Source organism: Podarcis gaigeae (genome assembly GCF_964106915.1).
Source record: "Podarcis gaigeae genome assembly, chromosome: 7".
Classification (NCBI taxonomy): Eukaryota; Metazoa; Chordata; class Lepidosauria; order Squamata; family Lacertidae; genus Podarcis; species Podarcis gaigeae.
The window spans coordinates 73,550,474-73,578,034 of record NC_139683.1 but is presented as its reverse complement, the minus strand read 5'-3'; the positions used below and the strand labels follow the sequence as shown (position 1 = coordinate 73,578,034).

General features: G+C 42.2%; 1 protein-coding gene and 1 long non-coding RNA gene across 9 annotated transcripts in view; one reads left to right on the top strand and one right to left on the bottom strand.

Annotated features, from left to right (window-relative positions):
- Positions 1 to 27,561, bottom strand: part of CDH12 (cadherin 12) — a 652,231-nt gene that overhangs the window by 5,215 nt on the left and 619,455 nt on the right. For 7 of the 8 annotated variants that reach the window (XM_083747240.1, XM_083747239.1, XM_083747238.1 and 4 more), the window contains 4 exons: positions 22,454 to 22,707; positions 11,457 to 11,593; positions 6,992 to 7,113; positions 3,381 to 3,498 (listed from right to left, as the gene is read on the bottom strand). In XM_083747240.1, coding sequence (XP_083603366.1) covers positions 3,381 to 3,498; positions 6,992 to 7,113; positions 11,457 to 11,593; positions 22,454 to 22,707 — 631 coding nt within the window. Of the gene's footprint in view, positions 1 to 3,380; positions 3,499 to 6,859; positions 6,878 to 6,991; positions 7,114 to 11,456; positions 11,594 to 22,453; positions 22,708 to 27,561 lie in introns of those variants that run through there. The other variant, XM_083747245.1, reaches the window with a different exon arrangement.
- Positions 3,863 to 15,581, top strand: LOC310848472. The gene is made up of 5 exons (XR_014566434.1): positions 3,863 to 3,929; positions 12,149 to 12,281; positions 13,340 to 13,386; positions 14,893 to 15,087; positions 15,461 to 15,581. It is a non-coding gene; the product is annotated as an uncharacterized lncRNA (long non-coding RNA).

Below are 27,561 nucleotides of genomic sequence, written 5' to 3'. Positions count from 1 at the left end.
CTTTTTTTAAGACGGAACTCAGTTCCGGCACCTTTCAATTGGGTTCCGCCACCTCACAGATGGGCACCATTGCAAGAGAACGAGGGAGGTGTTTGTGATGAGTTCCCACAACTCTTTTTCTAGAAAAATAGTTCTGATATAGCTTATCATAGCTACCATCTAATTCTTTAGTACGTGCAAAGTTGGTAAGGACTTGGCTAGAATGTGAAAAATGCTGGGGTGAAGTGAAAAAAGATTTAGAAATATGGTCAAATTTGAAACTTTCCTTGCTGGGCCGTATCACTGTTATAAAAATGAATGTATTCCCTAGAATGTTGTTTTTGTTTCAGGCATTGCAAATTGTGGACAAGATTGATTGTTTCGAGAAGTGGCAGAGAGATATTTCAAGATTTGTCTGGCAGGGCAAAAAGCCTAGAATAAAATTTAAAATATTAATGGATGCAAAGGAAAGAGGTGGATTTGCCCTGCCAGACTTTAAACTTTATTATGAATCAGCAGCTTTCTGCTGGTTGAAAGAATGGCTACTTCTCGAAAACACAGACATTTTGGATTTGGAAGGTTTTAATAATGTATTTGGATGGCATGCATATTTGTGGTATGATAAGGTCAAAGCGCATAAAGCATTTAAAAACCATATTGTTAGGAAAGCATTGTTTAATGTTTGGATAAGATACAAGGATCTACTGGAAAATAAAACCCCAAGGTGGCTGTCACCGATGGAAGGGAAAGCTCAGAAAAAGCTCAATATGGAGGCTAAATGGCCGAAATATTGGGAAATTTTGGAACAAGATGGAGATAGACTAAAACTGCAGAGTTTTGAGAAACTAAAGAACAAAGTGCGAGATTGGCTCCATTATTATCAGTAATGGAGGCATATAATTTGGATAAGAAAATTGGCTTCCAGGTGGAAAAATCAAAATTAGAAACAGAACTGTTAGAACCCAAAATTAAGAATTTGTCAAGGATGTATAACATGCTGTTGAAATGGAATACTCAGGATGAAACGGTGAAATCTGTTATGATTAAATGGGCACAAGATGTTGGATACAATATTATGTTTGCTGACTGGGAACAGTTATGGACCACAGGTATGAAGTTTACGGCATGTAATGCCTTAAGAGAGAATATTATGAAAATGATATACAGGTGGTACATGACCCTAGTCAAGCTAGCAAAAATCTATCATTTGCCCGATAATAAATGTTGGAAATGTAAAGAAACTGAAGGTACATTCTTTCACCTTTGGTGGACATGCCCAAGGATTAAGGCTTTCTGGGAGCCGATATATAATGAATTGAAAAAGGTATTTAAATATACCTTCTTGAAGAAACCAGAGGCCTTCCTCCTGGGCATAGTTGACCAATCGGTGTTAAAGAAGGATAGAACTTTCTTTATGTACGCTACAACAGCAGCAAGAATACTTATTGCAAAATATTGGAAGACACAAGATTTACCCACTCTGGAAGAATGGCAGATGAAGGTGATGGATTACATGGAATTGGCGGGAATGACTGGCAGGATCCGAGATCAGGGAGAAGTGTCAGTGGAAGAAATTTAAAGACTATCTACAGAGACACTGTAAAATTAATGAATCTTAGAATGATGTTGGATTGAAATTAAGTGGTTTCTAGCTGTAATGGTATAAAAGAATATGAAAAAATGGTATAAGTAAAAACTCAAGGTTATAATAATTTAAGATTTAAATATCTGGGTAGAATAAAGAGGGAAAGAAACTGCTGAGCTAATAAATTTGAATTGGAATACAAAAAAGGGAGGTATGGAGGTCCGAGAAACAAGTAAATGAAAAATAATGTGATGAAAAGATTGATTGTTTTTAACAATTTTTATTTTGTATTTTTTTTTTCTTTTTCTATTTTGTAATGCAAAAATCTTAATAAAAATTTATTTTTTTAAAAAAAGAATGTATGAGTCCAATTCAGACTGAACGCAGGGGAGACAATCTCTGTACTTTTCACCACCCTACAGTCTAGCATTATTCTTCACAGATGTGATATAATCTGAGGTTTGCTTGGTGGTACGGTGCAAATTAATTGTCAGATTTGCACCACCATTGAAACCACAAGTGAAATATATGTCTAGCATTTTATATTTATAGCATCACTAAAGTACATAGTGGGTAACAGCTTTTCCTTATCTTGCTCAGCTCACTATTCTGTCTCTTTGATGGATTTGAAGCAGAAACAAACTGGGCAGGGCAGGAAGCTAATGTCTGTGGCCATTTTGAAGGGTTGGGTCCAGCAGACTCTGGTACTCTATAGCAGGAGTATCCAGCATGGTGTGTTCTAGGTGGTGCTGGACTCCAACTCTCATCATCCCTGGCACTTGGTCATGGTTGCTGGGGCTGATATGAGATGGAATCCAGTGGCATCTGCTCTCTTGTAAGCCTGTACAACCTGTGACCCAGCAAGGCCACACCCCACCGGTCATGTATGTTCGTCTATTCAGATGTTTAAGAGAGCCAACATCACCAAGGATGTGGCAGACCCAATAGGGCTTTGTGACTTTTGATATGAAATAGCCTGAGCTGAACCTTAGAAATGCATAGTTTCAGGGAGAATACAATTAGAGATGCATATTTTTACATCAAAATGCAAATTTTCATGCAGTTTTTTTTTTTAAAAAATGCAGATAGATACAGAATGAAACATTGTGAAAATGTGTGAAAGGGACAATGGCTGGGGGGGGGGGGGGAAGATGGATTCATCCATCTGTAAAGGCCAGTATAGTTGGTGAGAATTACCGGTATTTGGCCAAGAATGTCACAAGATGCACAGGTAAGATATGGACCACATTCCCTTTAGTGTGAAGAAGTGCTGTCATTAATTGTGCACCTTTCTGGTAGGGGCCAGTAATTTTGAGGAAATAAATTACATTAGTTTTAAGGATTAAATGTACCTTAGATTATGAAAACACATAAAGAATCAAAATGAATCTGCAGGACTCAACTATCTTCCTCTGTGTCCACAGTGGCTCTTGATATGATTAATAAATATTACACACCCAACTAGAGTCATCCTATGCTAAGACTATGCTACTAAGCATAGTACTGTACAGATGGTTATGGGTATTTCAGTTATCCTTCAGTTACTCCAAACCTATTTTTCTCCTCCCCTTTCTCCCTTGCTTTGGAGTCTTTCACCATGATGGTCAAGCTGATGGAACTCCACCACCTTTTTTGTCTAGTAGACCCCCAACACTCCTTAGTCTGTAAAGCACTGTTCTCATCTCCCTTGTGTGATATCTGGAAAACAATTGCATATTGAAGCAGCTCACTGTCTCACATATAAACAGAAGGCTGCAGCCACCCGAATAACTGAACAAAACAATTGTTATCATCATCATCCAAAATAGAAACTTACTTCTGAAATCGTGGACTGTGAAATTTGGCTTTGTAGACACCTCAGGAGAGAGTCGAAAGGAGAATCTTTGTCCAGCAGGTGACAAATCCTTGTCTGCTGCACCGACAATCTGAATGACCTAAAACCACAATGGAATAAAAACTTCAGCACCCATTTCTGTGTGAAAGGAAATGTCTTAATTTGATTACCATGTTGTAGTACATTAATTTGGACATAATGCACCAAACTGAAACACATGTTTTCAGAAAAAAGAAGGGTTTCACTAACATATCTCCCGAAAGAGAGAAACTCAAAATGTAAAGCTTAAAGTTAACATAGGCTGCAGTGTTCAAAACCTCTGTAGCAATTTTCTGGAAGAGATCTGACTTCATTTGACTGTAAGTTGGTTTAGTTGCTGAGGTTTTCTGGAATATTCATGTCCTTATGGTTCAGTATATCACCAGGTTGGGGTCGACTTGCTTAGCAGCTATGGCCAGGTGAGGGACCAATCCAGCCCAGGATTGCACTGGGCCCCTCAGGGGCATGGCGGCTGACCTCTTAAAAATCAATGTTGCCCACCATTGTAGCATTCCTTCCCTTATAGTAGGATTTCCCAGCCCTCCCTCCCTCAGTTTTGAGAGTCGGCCACTGGTTTACATGACTAGGAATGAATTTTTCTCTCAGTCACAGCTTCCCCTTGGTTGAGAGGTTTTCACCTTTTTCCTCAGTGAATGGCAAACTATTGGCATGTGAAAGATATTGTTCTTTCTTTGATTGCTTGTACAGTCGTACATTGGTTCTCAAATGCCTTGGTACTCATGTGTTTTGGCTCCCGAATGCCGCAAACCTGGAAGTAAGTATCCCGGTTTGTGAACGTTTTTCAGAAGCCAAATATCCGACGTGGCTTCCGCTTAACTGCAGGAACCTCCTGCAGTCAATTGGAAGTCGTGCCTTGGCTTTCAAACAGTTTCAGGAGTCAAGTGGACTCCAGGAATGGATTAAGTTGAGAACCAAGGTACCACCGTATTTTAAATTGTTGTTACCCACCCTGAGATCATTTATGATACAGGGTGGGAAAGAAATTGTGCAAACAATAATAGAAGAAAAAGTGAAATTGTTTGCCCTGACAGTAATCTGAGCCGGTCTTTTCCTGTGGGCAAAAATAACCAAAGGGAGGCAATGGTTTAATGTCCTGAAATGGGAATGTTTGCTTATGTTAAATTGCATGGAGTTCTTTCTTTGGCAATAGCTCTCTCCTGTGATTGGCTGACTGTGAGTCATATGAGAGAGGCATTCCATTCTGTTGTGACTGTTACTCAAGTAACTGTCATTTTTAACTGCTTTCTGCTTCTCTCTCAGTGTGTGTGAGGTGAATAGCTGCTGAGAAACTTCACAGGATGCTGCTGAGGACAGTGTATGTTATTGTGATCTGTCTGAAATGAAGAAGTGTGCATGCACACGAAAGCTCATACCAATAACTAACTTAGTTGGTCTTTAAGGTGCTACTGGAAGGAATTTTTTTGTTTTGTCTGAAATGAAATACAGAAGAAATCCCTAAATGTTAATAGGGAGAAACTTGTGCTCTCTATAAGGAACAAAGTGAATAAATATGAGATTTTAGATATGTTTTCAGTTTTGAGTCTGGACATTGCTTATCATCAAAAATGATATAGAGATAGATAGATAGATAGATAGATAGATAGATAGATAGATAGATAGATAGATCCATAACAAGCATGGCAAAGTTTGACCACCCTCCATTCACTTCAACCTCTGCCATCAGCCTTGAGTGAAGGCTAAGCTGCAAGGCCTACAGCCTACCAAGTTAGCACACTCTGCCACATGACACCGATCTCCTGCTTATCCTTGCACTTGGACCAGCTCATATGCGGATGGCTGCAAGCATTCTCCTACAATTGCTGACACTTTGATCATTTCAGACAATTTCAGTAGCACTTCTATGCATTTATTACATGCCACACAGAAGCAAACACTGTGGAAGGGGCTCTTTAAGCAGTTGCCATGGGCAGTTATTTAAACCAGTTACTATCTATACTGAGGAGATGTTTTTTTTCTTTTTTTTCTCCATAGGTGTAGTAATTCAAGTAACAGAATTGTTGAGGCTGCAAATCCCATCTCCTCTGGGCAATTGTGTTGAATGATGGTGGGGGTTTTTTTGTTTTTTTAAAGTGCCCAGAGTCTTGGAACTCTCCATTTGATTCTGCAAGGCTTATAAACAGGACTATATATGGTAGAATATAACAGTGCAGATATTCTTATGTTTATTACCATTGAGCAGCACCTCAAGAAAAGTAGGGTTTGGGAAAACTTAATGACCGGTGGGGGTGGGAATGAGAAGCAGGGTTAGCAGAATTTACACTGGCCGTATATTTTATTTTTCAGTCTGCTAACGTTTTGCTCATCCTGGCAAGGAAATTGCTGTCTTTTATGAGTTTTGTTCCCAGGCAAGGGGAACTTGTGATTATACTGCCTAACTTCAGTGGATCCCTGGGGGCCAGCTATATATGGTGGCTGAATACATCTTTTGGAGAGTCACAGTTAATTTGCAGAACAGTCGATACACTATCTTTTAAGGTGTCCACCATACAAGAAATGCAGTTATCAAATACAAGCCTGAATGACTATTCACCCTGCTGTCTATTCACCCTGCTGTCTATACATTCAAGTCTGCCAGGTGCTGAACATACACCCTGTTTCTGGCAGTCCCAGGCAGGGAGCTATAAGAGGTGGTTTTTCAAGCCTTTAATAGGCCACAATGTAGTTTGTGGTCTGTGCTTGGCTTGGTGGGTCGCAGGGTATGTCTGCCTGATCCAATAAATGCAGTTTTAAGACTGTGACTAATGGGATTCACTAAAAACTAGAAAGTTCCTGGTTAAAATAGCATCCCAGCCACAAACTTGCTATGTAAAGGTAAAGGTGAAGGTACCCCTGCCCGTACGGGCCAGTCTTGACAGACTCTAGGGTTGTGCGTTCAATCTCACTCTAGAGGCTGGGAGCCGGCGCCGTCCGCAGGCACTTCCATGTTACATGGCCAGTGTGACATCGCTGCTCTGGCGAGCCTGCACCAGGGCAGCACACAGAACGCCGTTTACCTTCCCGCTATAAAGCGGTACCTATTTATCTACTTGCACTTTTAAGGGTGCTTTTGAACTGCTAGGTGGGCAGGAGCTGGGACTGAAAGACGGGAGCTCACCCCGTCGCGGGGATTTGAACCGCCGACCATACAATCGGCAAGTCCTAGGCACTGAGGTTTTACCCACAGCGCCACCCGCGTCCCCAGCTTGCTATGTAGCTTTTGACAAAGAGACTGTTTCCCCAGCTTTAGCTCCCAATATACAACAGAGGGATAGGATAATACTGGCTCACTTTTCAGGGTTGTTGTAAGCATTGCTCAGATAAGTATTATTTTTATTCTGAGTTGTTTTCAGTGCAGCCCTCTCTCTTTAGAAATGCATTCAATATATAAGTAAATAAAATACCTCAAATACTCAAAAGGTACAAGACCAATAGTTATCGTTTAAGTTGCTTTTGTGGTTGGTTAACCACTGCACATGATTACAATCATTCCTCATGACTACATCCACAGGTAACATTAAAAAGGAGAGAGATACCTGTCCTGGCCTTGCATTTTCACACACATAGGACTCATAGGGCACTGCAATTTCAGGAGGAAATTCATTAACATCTAGGACATTTATGATGACATTGACCTTGCTGGTTAATAGTGGATTGCCTATTAAGAAAAAGAAATTAAAAAAAAATTAGGTATGGAATACTTACGATATCTGAAGCAACATTATATATTCACATAAGGCAGTGAAAGGTGTAATTACCGATACATGGTCTTTCATATTGGTCTGGCAAATTGCTCACTCAAGAGGGGTTGCACCTAACAGTCATATGAAGTTGGGACAGAGCACCAAGCTATATAATTTAAGCATGCTTATATAGAAACATTTAGCACTTCCCCTTTATGGGCTAAAACCGGCAGTGCTATAAGTAGGATGTGGGAAAAGAGTTACAATACTTAGTTACAACACAATACAGTGGTACCTCTGGTTACAAACTTAATTCATTCTGGAAGTCCATTCTTAATCTGAGGTACCATTTTAGCTAATGGGGCCTCCTGCTGCCACCGCCGCCCGATTTCTGTTCTCATCCTGAGGTAAAGTTCTTAACCCAAGGTAATACTTCCGGTTTAGCGGAGTCTGTAACCCAAAGTGTTTGTAACCCGAGGTACCACGGTAGTTACAAATGTCCTCTCTTGCACGTATAGCCCCATTTCCCTTTGCATTAACTCCACATCACCTGGAATCTATAGGTTAAATCCAAACATAGCAGGGCAATCCAAATGCCTCTTATACTGGAGGGTGTGTGAGATGAGCCAAGGCATCTTTCTGCCCAGATCTCACAGCTAAGCCAGCCACATGCCAGAGTGATACAAGGATTACAGCACTTGAACCTCCCCCTTCTGCCTTTCAAACGTGTGGGTGGGCAGGAGCCAGTGGAAAGGTCCTGAAATGGGGGACATTCTGAAGGCAAGAAGGAGTAGGGCTGCCATCATGGGATTCACTGGATCCCAAGCTGGCCTCACTGCTGTCATGTGATGGCACTGAGACCTCATCATCCTGCCTCATCTTCTGCCCTCCCTGCTATGGCTGCATTGGTGGTCCTGTCACTCCATAAAGTCCTGTTGGCCAGGGGAAGTTAGGATGCTGCTGCAAATTATCTGAGTTTATGCCCCATGGACTGTCATGGGATAAAGGTATTTGAGAGCAGAAGCCGTAAAGGAGTCTAGAAATGTTGTGAAATGCTGAAAAGCTGCAGAACCGTTTAGCATGCTGAGTCACTGTGACTCATTCTCACAGTATTGTATCTGCTTGCAGGCAAACTCAGTGTCTGACACATTGTGTCAGTGTCAGTCAGCTACTGTGTGTGTGGTGGAGCCTGTGTCCTGTGAAGCCTGTGCTCAATGGAGACGCTATGTAACCCTGTGTATGCTCTGAAGCTAGTTTAATCTTCTTTTCACTATGCTGTTATTTGCAAACAAGTTTACTTTAACTCAGTAAAGCTTTTATTCTTTTACTGAAGATGACTCTGCATTATTTATTTACGCTGTGCGTCATAGACATCAATGTGAAAAGTTAGCCATGACTAAGACTGCAATCCTAACCTTAGTTTCCTGGGAGAAAGCCCCATTTTATTCCATGGGACTTACTTCTATATGGACACATTTAGGTTTGCAGCCCAAGTTAAATCCCACTGATTTGACTGGGAGCTATTTATTACTAACAGTTGTAATCCAACCCTATGTGCAAACTACATATACATAGGCCCTAAGAAGACAGCACTTTCCTAGGTCATGGGATTGTGCAGATGACTGGGATCATCTACACTTTTCCACAAAGGGAGATGGGCTTGTGCTCAAGACTTCTTCTCCCACCTCATTGTTGAGGATATAGCCTATGTTCTGAGCCTTTGCTCCTCTGTACAAATAAATAAATAAATAAATAATAATAATAATAATAATAATAATACAGTGGTACCTCGGGTTACATACGCTTCAGGTTACATACGCTTCAGGTTACAGACTCCGCTAACCCAGAAATATTACCTCAGGTTAAGAACTTTGCTTCAGGATAAGAACAGGAGCAGGAGGCCCCATTAGATAAAGTGGTGCTTCAGGTTAACAACACTTTCAGGTTAAGTACAGACCTCTGGAACAAATTAAGTACTTAAACTGAGGTACCACTGTAATAATAAATCTCTTAGCACAGAAATTTGGCATGCCAGGTGGAAGGCTCAGCTAGATTATGCCTCTTTGACATTCAGCATGCTACAGGAGAACTAAACCCAGGTCATGACAGAAAAATATATATAGCTTTGAATGGAAGAACTTGGTAAAAAGAACAAAACAGAATTTCCAACCCTGGAAACTATTTTATAGTTTGCCTTTTTTAGACAGAGTGTTCTGATCTGGTATTATATGGCCCAAAGTCAGCCAGCCAGCCAGCCTTGCTAAGAAAAACTAATCATTCATCTGTCACTTCATTTCTCTTACATATTCCCCATCATTGTCTTTATCAGCGTAAGCTGCACAGCATCTATTCTGGTAGCAAAAAGCCAACTTGATCTCTTGAGACTCGACAGAATTTCAAATCACTCCTAGTAAAGATTATTTGCTTTGAGAGAGCAGCGAGATAAGCATCAGCCTTGCATCACCATTGGTTCTAAATAATGCTCCATCTCAAAGAGCCACAGATGCTTTTCAGGAAACAACTGTCAAGATTGCTCTGGGGATGAGACAGGCACAGCTGATCCTTTAGACACCTGCTCTTGACCTTCATCTGAGTCTCCACGGAAAGTGGCAAAGTCCAATTTCATTTGTAGTTTCTGAGAGTTGACGGGAGTCCAGATGGCGGGCTTTATTTATAACTACAAATGGGAGGGCAATCTTGACATTTTTCCATATTTGGAGATAAGTGTTCAAATTGACGTAAGAGGCCATGATGGGAAATAACTGAGAAACTCAGAAGGTCATTTATTTGATCTTCAGGACAGGATCTGCTGTGCAGGATATAACTACAGCCTTTGCCTAAAGACCTCCATTGAAGGAGGGAGCCCACTCCTCGAACTATCAAATGGCTCATACTTTAGGTTTCTTCAAATATTTAGCTGAAATTTCCTTCACTGTTATTTTTACCCACTGGTTTCAGTTCTGGCCTTTGGAGCAAGAGCAAACAGGTATGCTCCGTCTTCAATGTGATAACCCTTCAGATATTTGAAGATCACTATTTATTTTTAAAACACACACAACTTACTCATCAGGTACAACATTAAGACCGCAATAAAAGGTCAGAGAGGGGAGGGTGGGGAGGGGGAATAATGTAATTGGGCATTATTGACTATCTGATGAAGAAGAAAGCAGAGCAGGAAGAGAGAACATGAGATATAGTTCCAGGAACAAATGTTCTGGATCACTGGGATAACTAAAGCAGGACATCCACTGAAGTTCTTGAACTAGCAAGATTTTCATATAATTAAATATGTTTACAGTATTGAGAGGTCCAGCATAAGCTTGTTGTAACCAAGTCCCCTTGACTGACTGACCAAGTCGTGATGAGGTTCCATTCCACTGCTTTTAGCTACATCTAATTGTTGCTCAGGGACGCAGGTGGCACTGTGGGTTAAAGCCTCAGTGCCTAGGACTTGCCGATCGAAAGGTCGGCGGTTCGAATCCCTGCAGCGGGGTGCGCTCCCGCTGCTCGGTCCCAGCGCCTGCCAACCTAGCAGTTCGAAAGCACCTCCGGGTGCAAGTAGATAAATAGGGACTGCTTACCAGCGGGAAGGTAAACGGCATTTCCGTGTGCGGCTCTGGCTCGCCAGATGCAGCTTGTCACGCTGGCCACCTGACCCGGAAGTGTCTCCGGACAGCGCTGGCCCCTGGCCTCTTAAGTGAGATGGGCGCACAACCCCAGAGTCTGTCAAGACTGGCCCGTACGGGCAGGGGTACCTTTACCTTTACCTTTAATTGTTGCTCGGTCCCTGCTCCTGCCAACCTAGCAGTTTGAAAGCACATCAGTGCAAGTAGATAAATAGGTACCGCTCTGGCGGGAAGGTAAACGGCGTTTCCATGGGCTGCTGTGGTTCACCAGAAGCAGCTTAGTCATGCTGGCCACATGACCTGGAAGCTGTACGCCGGCTCTCTCGGCCAATAAAGCGAGATGAGCGCCGCAACCCCAGAGTCGGTCACAACTGGACCTAATGGTCAGGGGTCCCTTTACCTTTAATTGTGATCAATTGGTTTTGCGAAAGCATGCCCAGAGTGCCCAATCAAGAACTATAAATCCTTTAACGACTCTTAGGAAGTCATTTCATAGAATCATAGAAGTATGGAATTTGAAGGATGAAACACTGACACACAGCAGAGACACAAAATTATTACTGCATGAACCTCACGAAATAAATATATATTTTACCTTCCCACCCCCAAATGGGCCAAATGTGACCTTGCATAAAATGAACAAACCATGTAGGAAAGAGAATATTGGATGAGTCTTTTCCTGCCATACTTACTGACTTTACTGGCAATTATGGAAAAATTGTACTGTGCAGTGGTCTCTCTGTCCAGCAATTCATTTGTGGCAATAGTTCCTTCCATTTCATCTATAGTAAAGTAGCTGTCCACATCATTCTTCCAGTCTATGAAGTACCTGCAGATGCGTTTTGGGGAAAGAAAGAAAGAAAAACAAGAAGGAAATAGCAATGCTTAGCTATCATAATAGCAGTTGGTGAGGTATAATCAGTTTTGCTACTCTGGTTTCCCTGATTTATAATGAAGAAGCCATGACTGCTTCAATGCCAAGTTGGAAAGCTAAATAAAGGAATAAAGAAAGATGGACTTGAGAAAACAGTTAACCAAAAATATACTGTATAATAATATTTGACTGTATTTTGGTCGTTCAAATTTGTGTTTTGGAGTGCATGCCTTCTTCGCTTCCCCACCGCCCACCTCCAAGACCATCAAAGTTTAGAACAAACCTTTTTAATGTATATTTTTTTAATGTGCTTCATAAATCCAATTTGAACACTTGTTTTGCTGGCTGTATTCATAGTAACTTAGAAATGTTGTGGAAAAACAACGATCACAGTATAGCGAAGTTGCCATAAATTGAAAAGAAAGAGTGCAATCTGTAAACGAGTGTCATATGGAAAACGGGGTCATGTGTGAATAGTTACATTTGTACCTTGTTACCTATTTATGAAAGCTTATAGATGGGTATGATTGGTGTCTTCTGCCTGAACTGTGAGGTTGGAAGGACACAATTATTGGCCAAGAATAAAGCTTGAAGTTTTGCCTCAATGCCTTGTTTATTGACTCTGCGAGGCAATGAACCAATGGTGATTTCCCACCACAGTAAGCATGCTTCACCATGTACTTTCATTGTTTATTGCTGTTTTATTATTATTTTATAGATTAAAGCTACACTGATTTATGCTGTTGATTGTAAACTGCCTTTTATAGAGAGGCGGGATAAAATGCTGCAAATAAATAAATAGAAAACCTCCTGAAAAGCCAGACATACAAATCTATCTCTCAAGTTCTATAACATTGAGAACCTTAGAGGTTGTCATAGGTTGTGCTCTTTTGAAAACAAACTACTGTACTGTGTTGAGATTTCAGGAGGTAGTTCAGTTTAAACTTATTAGAGAGGATATGAAAAAGCTTATCTCCCATCAGATGTCAGGGAGATAAAGAATTACACAACTTTTAGAAAACATCTGAAGGATGTTCAGGGAACTTTTCAGTGTCCAACATTTTATTATTTTTAGTATTTTGCTAGAAGCTGACCTAAGTGGCTGGGGAAACCCAGCCAGATGGGTGGGGTATAAATAATAAATTGTTTTTGTTGTTGTTGTTAAATGGCTTGGGTAAGGCAAGTGTCTCCTACTACTCTTATGGGATATGGGAGATTATCAAAGAGAGACTAAGTATCACAGAACAGATCTCACACAAAGGTAAGACACACAGTTACAGTCAAAATCTGGAATTTCTTTTGTGGGCTTGGGCACGATTATCCATCGTGCCTCAACATTACTCCGGTTTAGCTCATAAAAAATATGAGCTCCACAAAAGTGCCACAATTTCCCAATATCCCAAGTAAGAAAAAGTTTCTGGAAATGTTTCAGAGTTAATCCTCTCAGATCCAAAAACAAATGATTTCTCAGTTCCTGTATTGACTTCAGCGTCTCATTTCTCAAACAGTGGCTTACGCAACTGTCCAAAATCATGAAAAAAATATATTAAATACAAATTGGCTCTAGCAAGTGGGTAAGAACTGAGTTGGCACCTCCAAAGCAAATAGGATTGTGGATTATGTTTTGCCTTACAAATACAGAATGTGGAATGTTAACTGTAATTTAATACGAATTCTATTTCACCCTTCCACTATCTTCAGCTAGGCAAAAATAACAGCAGATGCCGCTGAGAGAGCCATAACAAACTGTGAGTACCTATTTGGTGATGGATTAACATTACTCATGCTGTTAACACTCATGTTTGCTCTGACAGAGGATCTGGAAGTCCAGCTCTATGAACTGCTGTTATATGGATTATTGTAGGGTGGGCTAGCAAATAATGGTTATTGTGGCCCATTTAAAATCCTTTCATGCCTTCCTTTTTCATAAAACTTGGGTGCTAGGGGAAACATTTCAGCAAAATTTTTCAGCAGGGGGCTAGTCCACTGTCCCTCAGACCTTGTGGGGGATGGGACTATATTTTTTGGGGGGGGATGAACGAATTCCTATGCCCTACAAATAACTCAGAGATGCATTTTAAGTTAAAGAACACATTCTACTCATGTAAAAACACACTGATTCTTGGATTGTTTGCAGGCTGGATTTAGAAGGTGATTGGGCCGGATCCAGACCCAGACCTTAGTTTGCCTACCAATGGTCTAACATAAAGTGACAGTTTACCATCTGGAACCATGCGGTTCCAGTGCCCAATTGGTTTTCTTTCAATGCTCAATGGTATCTATAGCTGAAGGAAACCTGAGAAATACATGCATATATACAATGAACTGCCTTTTGCTTTATGTATGCTTATGTTAAAATTCTAACCACCTCCCAACCTGCTGGGAAAACAAAACTTGATCCGTGCTCTGTTTGACAACATGCCGCTACTGTGTTCTTTTGTGGCACTTTAATGAGACACATGCAGGAAAACTTCCCGAAGGATTGTGCTAATTTCACAACAGTTGTCATTGGGGAGCCTATGCTTGAAGAGTAATTTGTCACTGAGGCGAGAAAGGAACATTGCAACATTTCACCCAATGTTAGTAGCGGCTGACCCCTTTGAGCAATTGGAGTATTGCCCCACCAACCACATTTGACCTTCAGCTGCTCCCCACCTGCCTGCTTTCTTACTTACAACCAGTTTAGGGCATGGTACTTCTGCTTACGAAGGGACGTGGTGGCGCTGTGGGTTAAACCACAGAGCCTAGGACTTGCCAATCAGAAGGTCGGTGGTTCGAATCCCTGTGATGGGGTGAACTCCCGTTGCTCAGTCCCTGCTCCTGCCAACCTAGCAGTTCGAAAGCACGTCAAAGTGCAAGTAGATAAATAGGTACCACTCCGGCGGGAAGGTAAACGGCGTTTCCGTGCACTGCTCTGGTTCGTCAGAAGTGGCTTAGTCATGCTGGCCACATGACCTGGAAGCTATATGCCAGCTCCCTTGGCCAATAAAGCGAGATGAGCGCCGCAACCCCAGATTCGGTCACGACTGGACCTAATCGTCAGGGGTCCCTTTACCTTTACTTCTGCTTAGTCTCAGTGCTGCCCCTTGCAGAATTCAGCAGGGAAGAGAATGGAGACAAAACTGCATTTCTCCCCCCCCCAAAAAAATGTTTAAAATAACCTTTGTTAAAAAAACCAGAAGCCTTTTGGTTAGGAATTGTAGGTGCAGAGATACCAAAGGAACTGAAAAGACTGTTTATGTATGCTACAACAGCTGCAAGGATGCTTCTTGCCCACAGCTGGAAAGATGACAAGATACCTACTAGGGCGGACTGGGAGGTGAAACTATTGCACTATGCAGAATTGGCAAGATTAACCAGGAAAATCAGAAATCAGGAGGATCAAAACTTCAACAAAGAATGGGACAAATATATATTGTACTTGAAAGACCACTTGAACACTTTAAAAGGTAAAGGTAAAGGGGACCCCTGACCATTAGGTCCAGTCGTGACCGACTCTGGGGTTGCGGCGCTCATCTCGCTTTATTGGCCGAGGGAGCCGTCGTTCAGCTTCTGGGTCATGTGGCCAGCATGACTAAGCCACTTCTGGCGAACCTGAGCAGCACATGGAAACGCCGTTTACCTTTCCCGCTGGAGTGGTACCTATTTGTCTACTTGCACTTTGATGTGCTTTCAAACTGGTAGGTTGGCAGGAGCAGGGACCAAGCAATGGGAGGTCACCCCATTGCGGGGATTCGAACCACTGACCTTCTGAACAGCAAGTCCTAGGCTCTGTGGTTTAACCCACAGCGCCACCCACATCCCACTTGAACTCTTTGGCAGGCTTTAAATAATTATTGCAATGACACATACACTTTAGATATAATGGAGGGTGGTAAAATAGATGGACTTACAACATGCAGTTAAAAAAGTGATTCAAAGAACCCACAAAGGGGAGGGGGGAAGTTTCGGGATTCGGAACAACCTTGTGCAATTCTAATATTTGTAATAACATCTGTGTGGAAGAATTTGTAAAATCAAATAAAAACTTTTTTTAAAAAAAAAAGAGAATGGAGGCAAAACTAGAATGAGTTGCCTCTGCCTGTCGTTTGCTCTGGCTCCCCCTACTGTTGGCCTCCTTTCCGCCATACCAGCCCCAATGGACAATAGCCATCACTGCCTGGCTTAGGTCCATATTGTTGGGTGTTTTTGCATTTACATAGGCTAAGAAGTGCACGGGTCTGCACATGAAAATACTCTTTCATCACTCAGGCAGACACCAAGTTTTTGAATGCTCAAATCCAAACGAGACGATTTGTTTGCTTTATTTCCCTGCTGCTTGCAATGGCGAGAGATATGTCACCAGTTCTGCTGACCTGGACAAACACCATTTTACTGCGAGGGCCCAATGAGCAAAGCAATTATTGATTTGACAGGATGCAAAACTAATTTACATGGATAGTCCTGCAGGGAGTGAGAAAACCTAAAGCAGCTAATGCTTCCAAAATAGCAGTACATTTCATATTCCTGCTTTACCAAACAGCTCTACACAAGTGGGGGTGGGGGTGGGAAAGAGAGAGTCGCTGCATTCCAATTAAGAAGCACTTCCTAACTGTTGTCTACACATTTCATTGCTCCCCGCCTTGCCCTTCTAAGATGCGCTGTGCATTTGCTTAACAAATGCTCCTGTCATCTCCATTGTCGGCTTTTCATTTATCATAATGAGCTAAACGGTTTATCAAGAAATGTTGATCTTTGAAAATGCTTATTCAATTCTAATGTTTCACAGGCGGCTGGGTTATGGGGCAATGGTGCTTGACTCAGAAAGTGGGGTGGGGGGTGGGGAGACAGAATCATGTCCTCTGTTTTAATAACATCACAGATGTTTTGACATGATTTCCAGTGAATGATACAGGCATCTGAATGATGCCTGAATAATGAATGAGCTGAGTATACTTTGAGTTCCATGAAAACAGCTGCTTTGCCCATGCAATCTCATTTATTCATACAAAATAACATGGGAAAATGTATCTTGTTCATTAGGAACATAAATCTATGGGGATTTCTGCAATTTCAGCATTTTTTTTAATTTTTGCATTCTACAGAATATGTACACAAAGGCCCTTTTTAATTCTATCCTATTGGTGTAGAGCGCTGCATGTCAGAGGCTACACATGGATCCTGTGGGCAGGATCCAATGTGCTCCATCAGTGAAAGGCTTTAAGATTTAAGGGATGCAGGTGGCGCTGTGGTCTAAACCACATGACCCAGAAAGCTGTCTGTGGACAAACACAAGCTCCCTCGGCCTGAAAGCGAGATGAGCACTGCAACCCCATAGTTGCCTTTGACTGGACTTAGCCATCCAGGGGTCCTTTACCTTTAAGCTTGCACAGTGAAATTCCTCTTTCCCCTCCCTCTGCACTTACCTAAATCTCTTCTAGGGTTTCACCTAATCAATAGACTTTGGGCTATTGAATTTCAGCAGCCCTCCTGCCTGCCTCCTGTGTTAAGTCATTGTTGCAGGGCCCTCTGTGACACATTCAGCTCAGTGCCCAGTGCTGGTAAACTGGTCACACTCCCCTAAAGCCACCACGGGGTGGGGAGAGATAGGAGGGAAGTTCCATTGTATAATTGTAAATCCTTGCACTGATGGGACATATTAACTGGATGCCGCAGACAATACAGAACAACTAAATTCTGAGTCTCCCAAATCCTTAAATTGTGAAGTGAAGCTGCCTCATGCATCTGGTACACATTCTCTCAGGATTTCTCAATTTCTTCCTCATTCAGTGCTTGCCTCTCTATTTCTATATTCCTGACAGCTTTGATCTTCACCCAATAAACTCGTTCCTTCGCTGAAACTTTGACTGCTTTGATTCTATCCAAACAAGAAAAATAAACCTCAGCATTCTCAATGACTTTCTGCAAAACAGTTTTCCTCCTTCTCTATTCTTTAAATAAGTGGATTTCCTTTCTGCTATCATTTAGCTATTATCTTCTGATCCCCATATGTCAAAGCTAACAGATTTGAAAGTCCCTTTTTTGCCTGATAAAGTGTAATAAATTGCCAGTACTAGTGTTACTTCTGCTAATGTGAGCTGCTTTGAACTGCTTTGTTCTCTGGAGTTGTGCTGTCTGCTGCACAAAGCACAGATCTATCTTTTGTTCCTGTCTCCATTGTTTTGCAGATTACAGATTTGTGTAATAGGCATTGTGATGGCTAAAACTGTGCCTGGAAAACATCTCAGAGAAAATGAATTAATTTGCAATGAAACTATACTGCACAGCACATTATATTGCCTATTGCATACGAGAACACTTATTGTCTTCCACTGTCTTCTTAAAGACCTATTTTCCAGTCCCCCTCAACTGCATTATGCTTTGCAAGTTCTTTCTTTAAAATATTATTAAAGTGACACAGGCCATTATTTACCCTGACAAGGCAAACTAGGTTTTAAAAAGCTAACACAGCATAATGGTTGTAAGACACACTTGGAAGTTGTAAGCACACACAACTGTTTGCAACTAATTTATGCTTTTGCTAACTTCTGTTTATTGACTTTTTAGTTTCAATTAGAGGAGATAAACCTTATGGAGCACTGAAGTCTAATACATCAGTAACTAACAACTGCATATATTTTCTTTCCTTCTGTTAGGCCAATAGATAAATAAGCAGGATCAGCTTAATAAATAGGAAATGGGGGTCTTGACAATTATCCTTTTCAAATAAATAAACTGCAGTATCTCCGAATCAGCACTCCTACATATTAAAGCACCGAAGGCATTTTCTGCAAAAAAAATGCAAGAGTGCAGCCAAAACCTACAGACCTTTTGAAACCTTCAGAGTTCATTTATGTGGACCAAGAAGTGCCCTTGTTATTTATCCTAAGGAAAAAAACAGCCTTCATTTAAAAAACAAAACAAAAAAAACAGGCTTCTAGTCCTTATGACTGCAGTGATGTTCACTTGAAACTGGGTGGTGGAAAACAACTGTAAAGAAGGCCTTTTGTGGCCACCGTAATGACCCCAAAAGCTCTGTCTTTTCTCCACCTGCACATTAAACATGGCTGGTAATGAAGGAATGGGTTTCCCAAATCTAAAAACCTGACAGTGTCTGGAACGGGCCCCAAAATCTGCATTTTTCCTTCTCCAAGGGAGCATTTCTAAAATGAATTAACTTGAGCTGTTGAGCAAATGCATAACAGGAACCCAGCTGTATAAACAAAGCGCTCTCCTTTATCAGTTCATGACGGCAATGTATGGCCTTGACTGTTCCAGTAGAGCAGGGATGGCGCGTCTGGGTCTTATCTTACATCCTGACCACAAAGACCACACTCTGATGCACAGACCTAGTCCGGGAACAGCGCCAGGAGAGTTGGTGACCTTCTTACCCCAAGATAAGAGTGCTGGAACAGGAATACCCTTATATGGTCAAGAGTACAGGAAGAGGAACACCCTTTTATGGTTAAAAGTACTGGAGCAGGAACATCTGTGATGTCAACCTGCGTGTATAAGCTGATGTGGCTGGATTCCTGGGAAAGGGGGGAGGGTGCCTGGAGGATATATATACTGCATGAAATTTCTCATTTCTTTGGACTTGCTGTGAGCTGACCATGCAAGTGCCTTCTGCTCTCCGGAGAGCAGGATAAACTCTTTCTCTGAACCAACACTCGGTGTCATATGACTTCCTTCCTCCCGTCCGGGAGCAACGCTCACCCTACCAATTGGTAAAGTCCAATTGCTGTAAAAAGCAATTTCCTAATCAAAAGCCCTTCAGCATTTTTCAGGCGTCAGCTTTCAGACAAGCATTTCCAAGCTAGAGTCAGCTAGGGTGATGCCATGCCTTTGATCATTTCCCATCACTGTGGTTTCTTTCCCCCTCTGTGGCTATCCAGTTTTAAATCTCTGTTGTTTTAAGGGACAGATTGGAAGGTGCCGCTTTCAAATGAACGTGCTACAGCCTAGTCCATTAGCTAGGCCTTTCTCCCCATGTTGGGGATTTAGACCAATACAAGGTTCCAGAAGGGGCTTGCCAGGTGGGGTGGAATCAATAGGCTAGCTTCTCGGCAGGTAGGTCACTGTCCCTTACTGGGGGGGGGAGTGAGGGACCAGTGGAGAGGTTGGCATGGTGCAAATATGCTGGTCAGAGCACCAGATTGGCTCTTTGGTGTATTTGAACCATGCTGAATTCCATTCCACCTCGACCCTCCTGATCCATAGGAGAGAACATCCTATAGGCTCTATGTGAGTTTCCCCTATATCTTGTATCTAGATCTAGTACAGTGGTACCTTGGTAATCCATTCTGGAAGACAGTTCAAATTCCAAAACACACGAAAACCAAGACTCAACAGCTAGCCATCTTGCACTCCGTGGTAGCCACATGGCATGTTAGACTTCTGACGCGTGTTCGAAAATCGAAGCATTTACTTCTGGGTTTACGGTGTTTGAAAACCAAAATGTTCAACCTCTAATATGTTAAAAAACTGAGGTACCACTGTACTTTTTTTCTAGAAAAAAGGTGCCAGAACTACATACCCTTGAGTACCCCCATAAAAAGCACTGTCTATATCTATATATGCTTTCCTTTCAGAAACTCCAAGTGTCGATCCATGTTCATCCTTGGTTTCTCAGCAAAACTAGCTGTTTTGTACCCCTGTAAAATTTTATTTTCAGTTTATGAAGCATTCTATATCCACCCACCACGCTGATGAAGAATTCTACGAAATAGTAGTCGATATCCGCAATTACTGTTCAGTGTTGGACATCAGTGTTGAATACACAAAGCTTCACAGCTTGTCTTCCACCGTACAAAGTTTGGCACCTCGCTTCATTTAAAGATTTTCAGAGACTTTGAGACTAAAGAGTTCATTTTGAACTTTTTATGATTTGAAGGAATTCTATAAAGATTGTCTATTACATATGTATATGGTCATCGTTTTGCCTAGACATTGTTGAGGTTCTCTTTCCAATCAGGTCCTAAGTCTCCTTGCTTGTGCTCAATCCCCCATTCACCAAACAGTACATATTCCCAGTCCTGTATGAAGTTCCTCTGCCTCCACCCCCCCTCCAAAAAGACCAACCAATTGTTCAATTTATATTTATCAGCTGTAGTTTGCAAAAGCTGTGTATCGGATCTTCATTTTTATCAGAATGTTTGTGAGTACCCCATGACATCACAGCAGTCAGCCAATGCCTTGGGGTATGAGAGAGAGCAACAATATGGGGGGGGACTGTGGTTATCAAGGCTAGCCCCACCCCCCAAAAGCCTTTAGGTCAAATCCATCTGTTGCACTGTAGAAACCAAAAATGATGATCAAACCCTTGGGTTTAGAATATGGGTCACTTTCCTCACCCTCTAAGAATAGACACAGGGCAGCAAATAGTTACCTTAAAGATCTTTCAGAGCACGTCTATCACCTTGACACTAAAATAATCTGATCAGATGTAGGATGCTCTACTGGAGTGAACCAAATTAAATGTGTCATAAGCCAATTTACTGAAGTGATATTTAAGAATTGCCTTGCTTTCATCAACCATAAGCACATGGTTCTCTGTTGGACAGCTTATTATTTAAATTTGAATGATGTACTGTATCTTAAGCCATTGATTGTTCATTTTCACAATAAGAGGGTTAAACATTGCCAATGAGCCAGAGCATATCAAGCCAATAACCTAGCCTCATCCCTTAAATCCAGATTTATTATAAATATTTTCAGGTAGGTATTTTGTAGTCAGAAAAGTGGCATTTCTAAGCATCCTAATCCTAAATTGAATTACATTTGTGCCGAAGCACATTTACTCAAATACTTATTTGGGATTATTATTAGTGACATTATTAGCAGATGTCATTCATATGCTACATGGCATTTTAAAGAATTAAAGAACCAGGTTCCTGACCCGTGGGGCTTGCAAACTAAAAATAAAAATAGGGGAAAGAGAGAAAAGGGGAGGCAAATGTAGAAGAGGAAGATGATGCATAAATGTTCAGAAAATGGGAGTTTTGGGAGGAAGCTGGAATTATTTGAGAGCTGGACTTATTTGAGGGATGGGCTGATCAGCTTATTCCATCCCTGGAATAACATTGACACTCACTCATAGCTTTGCTCCATCCTGTTTAATCCCTTTGCAGGTCATTCCAATCCATGGTTTGAGGGTGACCAGAATGGTCATGTATAAGAAATCAACAGAAGCTAGTTTGGGGATTCCCAAAATTCAGGGCCAGCCCAGGATGTTTTGTCACTAGGAGCAAAATGTGCTGAAGCCGCCACTCCCTTTCACTCCCTGCCCACAGATCTGCATCCCTGCCTCTGCTGCTGTGCTGCTGCCAGCCCCATCATTGCAACTGTGCCCTCACCTATGGCTGCGCCCGCGCTGTCAACATGGCACAGCTGTGAGGGCACAGCAGGTGCAGCAGTCCTGGTGGCATGAAAGCCCCAGTGGGCCTGGCAGTAGCACGAAGGCAGGGGATGGATCTTCCACCCGAGACAAATGGCCTCATCTTACCTCATGGCTCACCACTGCCATATCTTACCTCATGGGTCACCTCATTCCATTTGTTAAACATTGTACAGACATACACTGTTTTAGACTGGAAGCCTTCCTTTTGGCCGCCAGGACTTGGGGAACCTTTGTCATTCTACTACACTTGAAGTGTGGGATCTAGAAGGTTTCTCCAGATTGTAAGTGCTCTGGATTCACCAAATTTTTGTTTTCTTGGAGAAGGACCAAACTGCTGGTCCCTCGTTTTGAAAACAGAATTAACTGCTCCTGAGGTTCATGTTGCTTTATGTATTTATATATCACTGAACTTGGGAAGACAAGGAGCATTTTCTCACCTGACAACACTGCTGCCAACATCAAGGTCCTGGGCAGTAACAGCTCCAATGATGGTCCCGACCGGAGTATCTTCATAAACCTCCATAGTGTACAAAGGTTTGCTGAAAATGGGCGGTTCGTCCATGTCCAACACATTGATCTTCACCGTAGCAGTATCCTTGAATGGGCCCACAGAATGGAAGCGATGGTCAAGATGCACATTTGATGCCTCTACTTTAAAAGTGTATGCCTTCTTTGTTTCAAAGTCCAATGGCTACAATAAAGAGGAATGCAAAATACGTCAGATCAAGGACTTAAAAGAAGTAGTCTAAAACCTATTGGTGAGAGAGAAAAGACATATGCATATTTAAAATATTGAACAGAGGACTGTTTTGCTTAGTATATTTATATTGGATATGCATTTCGGTCTTGGGTGGGGTGGAAGGGACCAATGACAGACAAGAGGGGCTGCAGCTCAGTAGAACAGCACGTACTTTTCATACATAATGTCCTTAATTCAATCATTGGAATCTCACAGAGTTAGCCCATGTGGCCATCCCTGCTTGCTATGCTATGAAATCCCAACTCCCACCACCATTGCTAATGGTCAGTAATGATGGGAGTTGTAGTACACAATTGTTTGTGGTTACCATGTTCGATAGGGACACAGGTGGTGCTGTGGTCTAAACCACTGAGCCTAGGGCTTGTTGATTGAAAGGTCGGCGGTTTGAATCCCTGTGAGGGGGTGAGCTCCCGTTGCTCGGTCGCAGCTCCTGCCAACCTAGCAGTTTGAAAGCATGTCAAAGTGCAAGTAGATAAACAGGTACCACTCCAGTGGGAAGGTAAATGGTTCTCCAGAAGCTTCTTATTCATGCTGGCCACATGACCCAGAAAAACTGTCTGCGGACAAACTTCGGCTCTCTCGGCCAATAAAGCGAGATGAGCACTGCAACCCCAGAGTCGTTTGCGACTGGACTTAACTGTCAGGGGTCCTTTACCTTTTACCGTGTTCAATACCCATGAAGCAATGGACTTCAACAAGAAAAGGGCTAGGAGACACCTTTGCCATTACATGGCTGAATTACAGGCCATTGGTTTGAATTCAGTTTGCGATAAATTTTTGGCGACTCAGTAATGCAGCAGGGAAATGTGGCCCTCTTGGTTCTTTTGGACCTGAGTGGCTCCAGTATCACCAGCCACAATGCTCTCCATCACCTCTTCTCTCACGCTCTGCTTCCCCAGTCAGCTTAGTTTCATTTGTCAGAAAAGATTGGTGTGCGTGGCAGGAATGGTCACCTGTTTAAATTTACTGAAAAACTAAGGCAAAAAGAGCAAATTGGATGGTTGTCATTTTGGAAGAGGCATGCTTCCTTTGCCCAGCCACCTAGAGAGTAGGTGGAGAGGAGAAGCTTTTGGCAGAAGGGAAGGCATGCTAGGCTGTGCAGACAAATATAACATTCACGTGTGCCACCAAAAATGCCAGCCTCTTCTTCCTGCAGCACCCCTTTATGTAGCAATATATATATATATATATATATATATATATATATATATATATATATATATATGCTTTCGTAGATATATATATAAGCATTCAGCAGGCGATTCCGGCATTAGAGGGAACAGTGGATCAAAATCCCAGCATGGTGGAAGGGGGAGGAATCAGGAACCGCTTCAGTAATTATTTTTAGAAGTACTGGGCTGGGGAGGAAGTTATGACCTGAGAATTCTATACATAAAGCCATGGATCACTGCCCATTTTACACCCTATCCTCCACCTCAATATGCCGTAATGAATGTCTTTATGTCTTATACTGCCTGAGGCTGACAAGCATGACAGAATATCTACGTATACTGTGAATCAATCAGTTCCACCATTCAGCATGAGTCCAGGTAATTTACCAACACGATGGTCTGAAATCTTTTTATTTGCCGAGCACAGTCTTGTCCTCGCTCAGTCATTCCTATCAGAACTATCCTTTCTGTCCCACATCTATCCCATTATACGTCCAAAAATAATAATACGTTGCCTTTTTTTTTTTTGAGATCACGCGCACAAGAAGTCTACACGGTTTACCCTGCTGATGATAAAAAAGAAACAGAGGCTCTGCTGTCTTTACAGACATTTAACTGGATTGGGCCCCTGATTTCTTGTGATGCTTTACTGTGGATGCTTAGCTAGTAGTGACATCTCGTGGTCAGCTTTAGGAACATCACAGAGCAGTGTAGTTTTAAAATGCATGGAACAGAGGGGGGATTAGAAGGAACTGAAATTTACAGTTTTGCAATTTACAAAAATTAATGCATACTTTTTAAATTTCTGTTGCAATTAGTCATGTTCTGCCAATATCCTACCTGGCATGAATGCAATCTCTGCTTTTTATAGCACTGGCAACAAAAAATGGGTTTATTATGAATTTCCAAGAGATTAATAGTCACTCTAAGAAAGAAACAAAAAAGCAAGTTTTTGAAAGTGTTCGAATGATGACTTTCCACAGGGATGCATTAAACCTTTTTGAGACATGTCTGACTGATACTCCTTTTCTCTCAAAATTCTTCAGATTCATTGCCTGAGGAGCTATATCTACATTCACCTCAAGTGTTGCTTCAGACCTGAGGAATTTTACAAATCTTAGCAAAATCCCACAAATGTCTCCATTCACCAGAAGCCTCCAAAAGCTTGTTGAAATTTTGCTATAGGACACACACGGTGACGACCTTAGATCCTGGTTATTCTGGGCCCATTGTATGATGACCAGTCTATTTCCTGGTAAGCAGCAATATATTAAAAGGTAAAGGACCCCTGGGTGGTTAAGTCCAGTTGAATTTGATTATGGGGTACGGCACTAATCTCCACTTTCAGGCAGAGGGAACCAGCATTTGTCCACATGACTAAACCACTTCTGGTACACAGGACACCGTGATGGGTGCCAGAGTTCATGGAAATGCTGTTTACCTTCCTGTCACAGTAGTATCTATTTAGCAGCAATATGACTGGCTTGAGGTCAGGTGAGCAACAGCACCACACCACATATTGCTGCTGTTTACCAGGAGATAGAGGGGAGAGGTGAAGGGGTCAGTACTGTGCAAGTGCAACAGGAGTGACATATTGTGTCCAACCACACCTGAACTGTCAAAAGGTTTTTCTACTCCCGGGGAACCTGCTGTATAGGTGGTGAAAATGGAGGCACCTGAGAGCATATAAGAAATGCTAATTGATCTCTCTGCCCCTTGGGAACCTACTGTGGATAAAGAGGTGCAGGAGGAGAAAGATTGAGGAACTGCCTCAAACTGATTTCTCCACCCTGTGGGTGTCTGCTGTAGAAAAGGGGATGCAAGAGGAACCAGTGCCTGCAGAGATGGAAGAAAATGTAAAAAAACACACATCATGCATGGTGGGTAGAGAAAAAGGTTCTCTCTCTGTCCTGCAGGATGCAGTAGTCATAGCAACAGCTTTGCCCAGGCAGGCTCACGATGTGACCCATGAGAGCAGCAAAATAACCAGAGTGTGATGAGATAAAATCAGGCCAAATCATTATTGATAGCAGAAGGCAGGGTAAGGGTTGGCATGGCATTGGGTCCCAGGACCAGCTCAACATTCCACAAGCCCCATGTTGATGGAATGGATCAAGCCAGGTATGGACTACCTCAAACCTGTTCCATGGGAGTCATCCAGTGACACCTTGCTATGGTACAAGCCAGCAAGCAAGGTGTCACTGGGTGCAGATTCTAACAAAGCAGATACCCCAAGCTTGGGGGTGCCCTGGTCCATCCTTCCCTCAGGCCACTTATGGGAGCTCCCCCATACTATGTTGATCTTGTCTAATGCCATTTCCACCCTTGTACAAACACTGGTTTTCTGCCTAACGAAGGAAGGCCATAATTTAACTGAGGGAGAGATGAAAAAACCCCAAACAAGTGCCAATCAGGTTGAGAGAGAAGAATTCCTTTCTGGCCATGTCAACCAGCGACCCAAAATTGCTCAGTGAAGGCTCTAACCTGAGGGTGGGTGGGCACTGGGCAGGATGACCCTTACCTCCAGGGAAAACAGCCCTATATAGGCTTTGCAAGGGCTCATGAGACAGCTTTCCCCCCACAAGCCCATCACACAGAGAGGATACTGTATAACCTTGCCCAGTATTTTGCTGCAATCTATGGGCCACAGTGTCACCAGGCAAAGGCGTCTCAGACTTACTGGACATGGAAAGAGGCTTAAAAGAGAATTAGATAGATTAGTGGAGGATAAGGGTACAAGTTTCGGGGGGGTCATGAGTGGGATAATACTATTGAGCCTGCTTCTATCTGCTTTGACCCTGTGTAAGCAGAAAGCTGGATAAACGGGCCATGGGTCTGTCTCAGTAAAGCTCTTCTGATAATCTTATGCCACTGTATTTAGTGCAATTTGGGATGAATTCACAGAGCTCTCCTCAATGAAGGTATCTGAGGAGTTTCAAGGGGAGCAACAGGTGTTTCAACAAGGCTAGGGGAATTTCTTCAGTGTTTATGTGCGGCTCAATCCCAAAGCTGTTGCCAAATTTTGACAGAAGTGAGATTTTTGAAGTGAATTTTAAGATTCCTGCTTGGGTGAAATGCCTGAGGAAATTTTAGAGAAACAAATCTAATTTTTTAAGCTTGATGATCACTATAATCCTAACCATGACTAATCGGAAGTAAGACCTATTACTCCCCAGGTAGGTAGGGTTAGGATTGCAGTCTAAATTGCTCAGAGGTTTCTGAGAGAGAGACAAGGAGATTAATCTACATCATTCAGAGGAAGAAGCATGAATGAACAAACCTATATGGCACTAATTGAACTCAATGAACTCAATAATGATGACAATGAAAATCAATCACATAGTCCTGATTTATTAGACTTCTGCTTCATATTTCAGCCTGAGATTATTACTCAGGAGCTCTGCGAAGACATTTCCCATGACCTGTGCATTTTGATTTTTGTGGTACGCAGGCTGCACTGAGATGGTCTGTGTTGCATTGGTATCCGTTGATACCCTGTGCAAACACTCAGGAGTTTGGTTGCCATCACATCTTGCCTGACATGAAGGTGACTATAGAGGTTCCTCCTTGGAGAAACATCTGAGGAACTTTGAAGAAAGCCTAGTCAATCACA